This window comes from Erythrolamprus reginae, chromosome 6 (genome assembly GCF_031021105.1).
Source record: "Erythrolamprus reginae isolate rEryReg1 chromosome 6, rEryReg1.hap1, whole genome shotgun sequence".
NCBI lineage: Eukaryota > Metazoa > Chordata > Lepidosauria > Squamata > Dipsadidae > Erythrolamprus > Erythrolamprus reginae.
The window spans coordinates 93,592,380-93,604,190 of NC_091955.1; the positions used below are offsets into that span (position 1 = coordinate 93,592,380).

The 11,811-nt window shown below is 40.7% G+C and overlaps 1 protein-coding gene across 2 annotated transcripts in view; it reads left to right on the forward strand.

Annotated features, from left to right (window-relative positions):
- Nucleotides 1–4,181: 4,181 nt before the first annotated feature.
- Nucleotides 4,182–11,811, forward strand: part of DZIP1L (DAZ interacting zinc finger protein 1 like) — a 41,607-nt gene continuing 33,977 nt past the window's right edge. The window contains exon 1 of one of the 2 annotated variants that reach the window (XM_070754433.1): nucleotides 4,182–4,473. In XM_070754433.1, coding sequence (XP_070610534.1) covers nucleotides 4,300–4,473 — 174 coding nt within the window. In that variant the 5' untranslated portion in view covers nucleotides 4,182–4,299. Of the gene's footprint in view, nucleotides 4,474–9,598; nucleotides 9,684–11,811 lie in introns of those variants that run through there. The other variant, XM_070754434.1, reaches the window with a different exon arrangement.

Genomic DNA, 11,811 nt, shown 5'->3' on the forward strand with positions numbered 1-11,811 from the left:
AAACCAGGGGTAGGCAAAGTTGGCTCTACTATGACTTGTGGACTTCAACTCCCAGAATTCCTGAACCAATTATGCTATCTCAGGAATTCTGGGAGTTGAAGTCTACGTCATAGAAGAGCCAACTTTGCCTACCTACTGGGTTAAGCATTAATTTACTTAACGGGTGGAACAGGTGGAGTTGCAATGACCAGTTTACACATCCCTCCAACCTTGAAAGGAGAAATGTTGCAGGTCTGCCTTGTCAACTGCACAGCAGGGCATTCTGGACTATTTAAAATTATCCAGAATCTCTCTGTGATTTTGTTGGAAGAAATTTCACATCTGGGTTCAGCTCATCTAACTTCTGTTATCTTGTTTTTGTATATAACTCAGTGGCTGGTGCAGAATATATCATATACCTTGGCAGGGTTACACCAGGCAAATACCTGTGTTGCTAAGCACCCAGCCCCTCTGTTGCTAAGCTCTCCGCTCCCCTGTTCCTTGCTGCATGGCCCATGGTACCCTGTTCCTTGCTGCATGGCCCATGGTACCAAACTGATGGCATTGAAGGTATAAAAGAATGCCATACCTTCCACAAGGTGTGGCCTTTCATTGCACGTTCTTTGTATGTACAGTGTTCCCTCGATTTTCGCGGGTTCAAACTTCGCGAAAAGTCTATACCATGGTTTTTCAAAAATATTAATTAAAAATACTTTGTGGTTTTTTTACCCTATATCACGTTTTTTCCCACCCGATGACGTCATATGTCATGGCCAAACTTTCGCCTGCCTTTAATAAATATTTTTTTAAATAAACTTTAATAAATAAACGGTGAGTAATAATATAAATGGTTGCTAAGGGAATGGGAAATTGTAATTTAGGGGTTTAAAGTGTTAAGGGAAGGCTTGTGATACTGTTCATAGCCAAAAATAGTGTATTTACTTCCGCATCTCTACTTCGCAGAAATTCGACTTTCGCGGGTGGTCTCGGAACGCATTCCCCGTGAAAATCGAGGGAAGAACCGTTGTACTCACCTGAACGGTCTTCTCCAGGTCCTGGAAGGAGAGTCCATCATGATGGACTCTCCTTCCAGAGACATGGGAGAACACTGTGTTTATTTATCTATTAGATTTCTATGTTGTGGAAGGGTCTACCCAGCTCTTCTTTGTACAAATAAAAGCTTATACTTTTTTCTCCCCAAGCCTCTTCTTGGGTCTCTCTCTCTCTGTCTGTCATTCTGGTGACAAGTACATTTTAGGACCGTAGAGTTTTCAACAACAGCAAACATTTTATGCACAACTGAAATTTGCTTTTAATGATAGAAACATAGAAGATTGACTGCAGAAAAAAGAAAATGACTGTACTGTTGGTCTTCAACAGTTTTATTTATTTATTTTATTTATTTATTAGATTTGTATGCCGCCTCTCTCCGGACACTCGGAGCGGCTCACAACAAAAACAACAATGTGACAAATTCAATCTATTAAAAGACATCTAAAAACCCATTATTAAAACCATGCAACACAACCATACCATACATAAACAATATAAGCCCAGGGGTATTTTAATTTCCCCATGCCTGACAACATAGGTAGGTCTTCAATAGCTTACAAAAGGCAAGGAGGGTGGGGGCGGTTCTGATCTCCGGTGGGAGTTGAATCCAGAGGGCTGGGGCCGCCACAGAGAAGGCTCTTCCCCTGGGGCCCGCCAGACATTGTTTAGTCGACGGGACCCGGAGAAGGCCAACTCTGTGGGACCTTATCGGTTGCTGGGATTCGGTTCTGAAGATGGTGACCACCTTGTTCCGATGTCCTGCACAAAGAAGAGGCACAGAAAGGAAGACTTTAATTGCAAGTACTTACACCTTGTATAAGAATATCACAATCAAAGAGGCACATAATTCATCATTACCCCACATGGGACCTTCCCTTTGTGTTGCAAGCACTTACCGAATTGCCTCCAAACTAATTCCAATTATTCCACTGAGAATGATTTCCTTCAAAACGGCCTTCCTGGTGGCTATTACCTCCGCTTTCTTTTTCACTTGAACTTTCTGAAATTTAACAAAATAAAAACAAGTGTATTAAGTAATAACCTGAGCTATCAAGCAAAATTTATTCGAGTCATTAATTTAATTCAGAAAAATTGAATCAAATATGAAAGTTAATCCAGTCCAGATATTAAAAATAAATTGTTAAGTGTTTCCTAATATTTTTTTGGGGAGAAATTTCAATTGTATATAGAAACATCAAAATGATCAGAAAAGAATCAGGAGTCCGAGTCCTTTACAGAGTCCTCAGAGAGGGGCAACATACAAATCCAATCAATCAATCAAACAAACAAGCATTGAATTCAATGTTTCAGTTTGACTTTTCAATTAAATAGAGAAAGTCAATTCAAAGATTTAACCACATCATCAGAAATTTGATTGCCCAAATTTTTTACTTAACCCTGTATTTAATGTATTTAAATAAATCTGGATAGTACCTTTTGCCATTGCAACTGAACAAGAAATCTAGCACTTATTAAACATCTTGTGTTTCATAAGTATTTTATTCTTCCTTCTTTAGTTTAATTGCCATTATCTCTTTTTGTTTCTCAGTGAGATCCCATCAAACAGTAACTTGTTTGCCTTCCTTTGTCTTATTTGGCTTTTCAATTGATCATTATAAAGAATTAGGAAATTTAGATATTATATTTACAACCCCCAACATTGTTTAAATAAATAAGCAAACCCACTATGTTTATACAAGGACAACCACAATTTCTTTTCAGTTCCTTTAGTTGTGGATAAAACAGACAGGTGATTAATCTGTGAAATTAGTCCTCAGGGGTATTTATAATACATTTCGCACCTTTTCCAGAGCTAAGCCATGGTGGAAAAAAAGAGAACAGGCTTGCTAAAATATTTAATTATTCATTTCACTTGTTTGCAGCCGTTTTGCAAAAGTGCAACATTTTCAGTAAAGCATTGCAAGTCCAGGTTCCCATTTCAAAAGGAAAATTGAATGACAGATGAATAGTATTTACTAAGCAGCCATCACTGAAACCAATATTTTACTAAGGAAAGTCTGCAAGGGAAGGGGTTTAAATTTTTTAAAAAAATGTATTCCTAAAGAAATTTGGAAGAAAACTACCAGCTCTCTCATGATCATCTTCCTAATATAAAATATGAAAGATGTGGGAAAGACAGAATTACCTGTTCAAAACCAGTTGAGGTTTCACGGTACATTAGGACAGGGGACGGAAGGCACGCTGGTGCACTTATGCACGCCCCTTACTGACCTCTTAGGAATCGGGAGAGATCAACAGTGGAGAGTCTAAGGGTAATGTTTTGGGGGTTAAGGGATGGCATGCTTCGACAACTCGATTACTAAAGTCGTAGGTCCCACAGAGTGGCCCTTCTCCGGGTCCCGTCAACTAAACCATGTCATTTGGCGGGCCCCTGGGGAAGAGCCTTCTCTGTGGTGGCCCCAGCCCTCTGGAACCAACTCCCCCCGGAGATTAGAATTGCCCCCACCCTCCTCACCTTTCGTAAGCTCCTTAAAACCCACCTCTGCCATCAGGCATGGGGGAACTGAGATATTCTTTCCCCCTAGGCCTTTACAATTTATGCATGGTATGTTTGTTTGTATGTATGTTTGGTTTTACAATAAGGGTTTTTTAGTTGTTTTAGTATTGGATTTACATGCTGTTTTTTTATTACTGTGGTTAGCCGCCCCGAGTCTACGGAGAGGGGCAGCATACAAATCAAATCAAATCAAATCAAATCAATAAATAAATAAATAAGCAAACAAACAAACAAACAAATAAATAAATTTACAGTCAAGTTTGGAGTGGCTAATATTAAGTTTGAATCTGTTGTGTGCTCTTGTGTTGTTGTGGTTGAAGCTGAAGTAGTCATTGACAGGGAGGACACTGCAACAGATGATCTTGTAGGTAATACAGTACTTAAATCATTTTTAAGGCGTCAAAGTTCTAAGCTTCGACACCTTAAACATTCAACAAGCGAAGCCTTCCTAAACCCCTGAGGACCAAATATTTTAACAGCCTGATCCTCCCTCGCTGCACTTTGTGGATAGATTAGACGGAATGAAGCTTAAACAAGCAAGAGAAAGCAATCAGGCGCCTGTGTTTTCATACATTGCTACAGCAACAGCTTGGCTTGGGGGACGGTTAAGCAGCTGTTTCCAGCCCCTCCTGGGAGAAACTGCGGAGCCTCAGCGAAAGAGCCTTGGAATTGCTTTCAGCCTTCACCTCTGACCTTGCAAATTTCGGGCTGAGAAAGTGATTCGTTGCTGGGATTTTTTTTTTCCTTGGATGGTGTTGAATTTCCTGGGTGGGAGGAGAGAGAGGGAGAGAGATGGAGGATTCCCAGCACTAAGCTTTGTCTCCAACCCCGCACGCTGTTTGCATCATCGAGCCTTTTTGTGCAAGGCACACAATCACACAGGCAAACCGCCCTGCTTTACAAAACGTGCTTCCTGCGGGCAGGTAAGGATTTGCCTTTGTTGGGAATGTAGTTTCTGTAGTGCTTGAATGCCACCGCCCCCCCTCCCCCCCAAAAAAAAGCTGGAGAAAGGGAAGGAGATGGAGGAGGTGGGGCTATGCCTTGCTCAAGCTAGTTTCTCATGCATATTTGCATCGTTTTCTTGGTTAACCGTGGCCAGCTTGTTCCTTGCGGAACGTCTGGCACAGCGGATTGACAATATTGGCTACTGCAGTGTTTCCCAAGCTTGGCCACTTGAAGATATCTGGACTTCAACTCCCAGAATTCCCTGGGAGTTGAAGTCCAGATATCTTCAAGTGGCCAAGCTTGGGAAACACTGGGCTACTGAACAGGGAACGAAATGATCCCCTTCAGTTCCTGTGGGTCAGTTTTCACCAGTCCAACTTTTCTTCCAAAGCCATTTTCCTCTGCAACCGTTGCCTTAGGCTTGAAGAATGCGAGGTCCCTGGAGAATACGTTTGTGTGTGTGTGTATGGGGTGTGTGGAGAGGGGGACTTGAAGGGTAAACTGAGGCAGTGAGTCGGATACGGGCAGAGAAGGGGGTCTGGTGGCAGGGAAAGTGTGGAGACTCTCTCCGCACGCCTTCCCCACCACCAGACCCCCTTCTCCACTAAAGGGCCCCGAGAGGAGGGAGGACGGAGGGAGAAAGCCCACTGCTGAGATGGGGGTCCAGCCCATTCAGGGCAACAGGAGGGGCTTCTTTAGACCACAGAAGACGCTTCAGCTACTCACATCGAGTGACAAAGGCAGAAAAAAAATCTACTAAACAAAGAAATGGTTTTAAAAGGCAAAGAGAGGAAGGCACTGTCCAATTCTCTCTCCTATATTTTATATATCTTTTCTCCCATTCATATATCTTTTCCTCTACTCTTCATTGACATATTCTATTCTCATATCTTCTCTTCTATCCTTTCCCTGATATTTACTACTCCATGTTTTTATTCTCTTTAACTTTCCATTTGTATTGGACAAAATAAATAAAATAAAAATAGTCTGAAACCACACGCAGGAGGCGACTGGCCTTGAGATGTTCTGTGACTTTGGGAAGATGGTCGGAGGAGTCAATTGGGACCAGACTCCTCTTTATTTATTTATTTTTATTTATTTATTTTGTCCAATACATAATACACATTGAAGAGAAAGATATGTAATAATATAAGTAAAGAAAAGAATAGAAGAAAAGATATAAAAGTATAGGTGAACATATTTGAAAGGAAGAAAAGATAAATGAGATAAGGAGAGACAATTGGACAGGGGACGGAAGGCACACTGGTGCACTTACGCACGCCCCTTACTGACCTCTAAGGAACCTGGAGAGGTCAATCGTGGATAGTCTAAGGGAAAAATGTTGGGGGTTAGGGGTTGACACTACTGAGTCAGGTAATGAGTTCCACACTTCGACAACTCGGTTGCTGAAGTCATATTTTTTACAGTCAAGTTTGGAGCGGTTTGTACTGTATCTCAAAGTCTTGAAAATAGGGGCTCGCGTTTTGGTTAAGGTTGATCATCAGCTGGTTCTTTTTTTAAAAAAAATGAGGACAAAAAGGTCCCCCAAAAAGGACAGATTGTGGCCTCCATCCAGAGATGGAGATGCACAGATCCCAGGCTTTCGTAAACTCCTTAAAACCCACCTCTGCCGTCAGGCATGGGGGAATTGAGACATCTCCCCCAGGCCCATAGTTCCCTCTAAGCTGAGCAGTGAGCAATCGCTCACTTAAAAATCATCATCAACTCAGAGTTTTCCAAACCTGCCCAGAAGCCGAGAGGGAAAGTGTGAGAGGGAAGGAGAGAGAGAGGAAGAGAGAGAAACAGATAGAAAAAAGAGAGGAAGGAAAAGAGAAAGAAAAAGAATGGGAGTAAGGAAGAGAGAAAGAAAATCAAAATCTAGTTTGAAACTAGCTCAACTATTTAAATGGCATTTTGATATTGACAGAGTTGCCCTATTATGAGCTCACTGTTATAGACACACAATACAGTATTTTATTTTGAAATTCTCTGAGGCCAAACAGGGTGGGGTTTTTGTTTGTTTGTTTTTTTATTTATTTATTTATTATTTCTGTGCCGCCCAGTCCCGAAGGGACTGCCGCTCAGACACTATACTTTTCCGCCCACCCCCCCAAAAAATTAGAGGGAACACTGCCCAGGCCTATATAGTTTATGCATGGTATGTTTGTGTGTATGTTTTGTTTTTTAAATAAGGGTTTTTTTAAAGCGATTTTAAATATTAGATTTGTTATGCATTGTTTTTATCACTGCTGTAAGCCGACCCGAGTCTACGGAGAGGGGCGGCATACAAATCTAATAAATAATTTAAATATGTTAAAGGGTTAAATAAGGTCCAGGAGGGAAGTGTTTTTAATAGGAAAGTGAACACAAGAACAAGGGGACACAATCTGAAGTTAGTTGGGGGACAGATCAAAAGCAACGTGAGGAAATATTATTTCACTGAAAGAGTAGTAGATCCTTGGAACAAACTTCCAGCAGACGTGGTTGGTAAATCCACAGTCACTGAATTTAAACATGCCTGGGATAAACATAGATCCATCCTAAGATAAAATACAAAAAATAGTATAAGGGCAGACTAAATGGATCATGAGGTCTTTTTCTGCCGTCAGTCTTCTATGTTTCCATGTTTCTATAATAATAATAATAATAATAATAATAATAATAATAATAATAATAATAATAAAAAATAGGATAGGATAGGATAGGATAGGATAGAATTCTTTATTGGCCAAGTGTGATTGCACACACAAGGAATTTGTCTTTGGTGCAGATGCTCTCAGTGTACATAAAAGAAGATACATTTGTCAAGAATCATGAGGTCAAAAACACTTAATGATTGTCATAGGGGTCAAATAAGCCACGAAGAAACAATCAATATTAATATAAATATAAAGGATACAAGCAACAAGTTACAGTCATACAGTCCTAAGTGGGAGGAGATGGGTGATAGGAACGATGGGAAAAAATAGTAGTAATAGTAGTGCAGATTTAGTAAATAGTTTGACAGTGTTGAGGGAATTATTTGTTTAGCAGAGTGATGGCATTCGGGAAAAAACTGCCCTTTTGTCTAGTTGTTTTGGTGTGCAATGCTCTAGTTGTTTTGGTGTGCAATGCTCAACATCTTGCGGAAGGCGGGAAGAGTGGGGACAATTCGAATCTCCAGGGGGAGTTGATTCCAGAGGGCTGGGGCTGCCACAGAGAAGGCTCTTCCCCTGGGTCCTGCCAGATGACATTGTTTAGTCGACGGGACCCGGAGAATGCCAACCGTGGGACCTGATTGGCCGCTGGGATTCATGCGGCAGAAGGCAGTCCCGCAGGTATTGTGGTCCGATGCCATGTAGGGCTTTATAGGTCATTACCAACACTTTGAATTGTGATGTCCTAGCAAACTCTGCATCCTTTTCAAAGCATGCCTAGTCCTCGCATCTATATCTTATCTGTTTGTGTGAATATTATTATTATTATATTATTATTATTATTATTATTATTCATTAGATTTGTATGCCGTCCCTCTCCGTACACTCGGGGCGGCTCACAACAGCAATAAAACAATTCATGACAAATCTAATAATTTAAAACATTAAAACCCCATTATTAAAGCAGACATGCACACAAACATACCATACATAATTGTATAGGCCTGGGGGAGATGTCTCAATTCCCCCATGCCTGATGGCAGAGGTGGGTTTTAAGGAGTTTACGAAAGGCAAGGAGGGTGGGGGCAGTTCTAATCTCCGGGGGGAGCTGGTTCCAGAGTCGGGGCCACCACAGAGAAGGCTCTTCCCCTGGGACCCGCCAAACGACATTGTTTAGTCGACGGGACCCGGAGAAGACCAACTCTGTGGGACCTAATCAGTCTCTGGGATTCGTGCGGCAGTAGGCGATTCCGGAGATATTCTGGTCCGATGCCATGAAGGGCTTTATGGGTCATAACCAACACTTTGAATTGTGACCGGAAACTGATCGGCAACCAATGCAGACTGTGGAGTGTTGGTGTAACATGGGCATACTTTGGGAAATCCGTGATTGCTCTCGCAGCTGCATTCTGCACAATCTGAAGTTTCCGAACACTTTTCAAAGGTAGCCCCATGTAGAGAGCGTTACAGTAGTTGAGCCTCCAGGTGATGAGGGCATTAATAGTTGAGCTATGTAGGACTTTAGGTTCAGTTTCCAAAGGGCAGTTTTGGAATGTACAGGAGTGAGTCTTAATGTCTGCTTGCATCTGTTTCAAAAGTGATGCTTTATTTTGGGTTACACTGATTGGTAGGCTTTGTGATGGTTGTGCATGGTTTTGCCAGAAATACAAATAGGGGTTTTTTTTCAACCCCCAAGTTAACTTTCCCCTGTCCGAAAGATGGGATTTTGGAGGACTATTAGGTGATCTGAATGACATGAATCATCAGCTAATTTTGGATAATTGCCTAATACTTAACCTCCAGTAAGTGGGTATGGTAAAGTATTATACCTATTACTATAAAAAGGATATGACCAATTCACTTTGGCTTGACACAGCTCAGCTCTCCTTAGAAAAAGTGCGCGGAGTGTTGGTGAGACATGGGCATATCTGGGAAAGCCCATGATTGCTCTCGCAGCTGCATTCTGCACGATCTGAAGTTTCCGAACACTCTTCAAAGGAAGCCCCATGTAGAGAGCGTTACAGTAGTCGAGCCTCGAGGTGATGAGGGCATGAGTGACTGTGAGCAATGACTCCCGGTCCAGGTAGGGCCGCAACTGGTGCACCAGGCGAACCTGGGCAAATGCCCCCCTTGCCACACTGAAAGATGGTTCTCTAATGTTAGCCGTGGATCAAGGAGGACGCCCAAGTTGCGGACCCTCTCCGAGGGGGGCTGGTGATTCCCCTCCCAGGGTAATGGACGGACAGATGGAATTGTCCTTAGGAGGCAAAACCCACAGCCACTCTGTCTTGTCAGGGTTGAGTTTGAGCCTGTTGACACCCATCCAGACCCTAACGGCCTCCAGGCACCAACACAACACATCACTTCCACTGCTTCACTGACCGGTATATATACCATGGTATATTTGCACTGCTATTGACGGAGCGCTGGAATCCTGTTACCATTACACAAGACACACCCTGGCAACTCACTGTTGCTCAACACAACTGTCCCATTACAGATAAGTAACAAAACCAAGTTGATTTGAACAGTTTTTCTGTATTGAAATCATGGTATGTATCTTTTTGCAAACCGTTTCTCCCTCTTTTACCTGAATTGTAGAGAAAGGGTGGTATAGCAAAAATCATTTTTCTGCTAGCATTAGGGCAATTTTATGCTATGATTTCTGTGTAGACCTTAGGTAGACACTACTTCCATTGAATTTACAGAGGGAACTACTTTTAATTGTGCTGAGAAAGATGGTGTGATGTTTACAAATAATTTTGCATGCCCTTGTTTAAATTATTTTTAAATTTTATGGAGCATTTTTAATAATATGCTAATAATATCTCAAACTTTACTGAATGATAACCATTACTTGAAATTATTTAGGAATTCATAAGCAGACCTCAACGCATCTAGTTTGATCCTTGGCTAAATATATATACAGAAAAATATATACTATAAACATTAAATAATTTTTGATATGGTAACTATCTGTAAAATAATAAAAAGCCTCTATATTGTATTCTATGGTAAGCAGAGAAATCAATATATTGCAAGGGTTAAATTATGTTTATGTTCTAACAAACTATTACTCTCACATATATTAAGCTCACATGCTCTTTGTAATCTTTTCATGTAAGTCGTACTATTTCCCACTAAGGCAGTATCTTTGAAATACATTGTTCCCTCGATTTCCGTGGGGGATGTGTTCCGAGACCGCCCGCAAAATTCGAATTTCCGCGAAGTAGAGATGCGGAAGTAAATACACCATTTTTGGCTATGGACAGTATCACAAGCCTTCCCTTAACACTTTAAACCCCTAAATGACCCTTTCCCATTCCCTTAACAACCATTTACTCACCATTATTACTGGTACTCGCCATTGAATAAGGCACTTAGTGATCCTGATATTTATAAACAATTATTTATTAACAATAATTATTTTTTTGGTTATAGAAACATAGCAACATAGAAGACTGACGGCAGAAAAAGACCTCACGGTCCATCTAGTCTGCCCTTATACTATTTCTTGTATTTTATCTTAGGATGGATATATGTTTATCCCAGGCATGTTTAAATTCAGTTACTGTGGATTTACCAACCACGTCTGCTGGAAGTTTGTTCCAAGGATCTACTACTCTTTCAGTGAAATAATATTTCCTCACGTTGCTTTTGATCTTTCCCCCAACTAACTTCAGATTGTGTCCCCTTGTTCTTGTGTTCACTTTCCTATTAAAAACACTTCCCTCCTGAACCTTATTTAACCCTTTAACATATTTAAATGTTTTAATCATGTCCCCCCTTTTCCTTCTGTCCTCCAGACTAGACAGATTGAGTTCATTAAGTTTTTCCTGATACGTTTTATGCTTAAGATCTTCCACCATTCTTGTAGCCCATCTTTGGACCCGTTCAATTTTGTCAATATCTTTTTGTAGGTGAAGTCTCCAGAACTGAACACAGTATTCCAAATGTGGTCTCACCAGCGCTCTATATAAGGGGATCACAATCTCCCTCTTCCTGCTTGTTATACCTCTAGCTATGCAGCCAAGCATCCTACTTGCTTTTCCTACTGCTCGACCACATATTTATTTGTTATTTATTTGCAAAAATTATTAGTTTGGCGATGACGTATGATGTCATCGGATGGGAAAAACCGTGGCATAGGAAAAAATCTCGCGAACTATTTTTTAATTAATATTTTTTGAAAAACCGTGGTATAGGCTATTCGCGAAGTTCGAACCCGCGAAAATCAAGGGAACACTGTACCCTCTTCTACGTCACAGTCTCCATTCATTCAGTTCAGTGCCTATGGGGTCAATATATCTGCTTTTGGGATATTACTGAAATTTTTATCCTTATCAGTCTTCAAATACATGTCTGTACTTAGATTGATTTTTCACTATGGAGTTTAGCAGCACTTTTATTTTCTATCTGTAGTCTATTTCCATTTATTCTATTTATTAGATTTGTATGCCGCCCCTCTCCGTAGTATGCACAGTTTTATAACCTTTTATAACCTTTTGAATGTCTGAAAGAGCTATGTATAAATTCTGAATGATATCTGTATGCCTTTCTGCACATACTATAGATATAATATGTTCTCAGTCTGAAATCTGAAACATTTCTATTGATATCCTGTGTTAAATTTGAATGGTTAGTAAATTAATTAGAAAATGAATTACATACAGTGATACC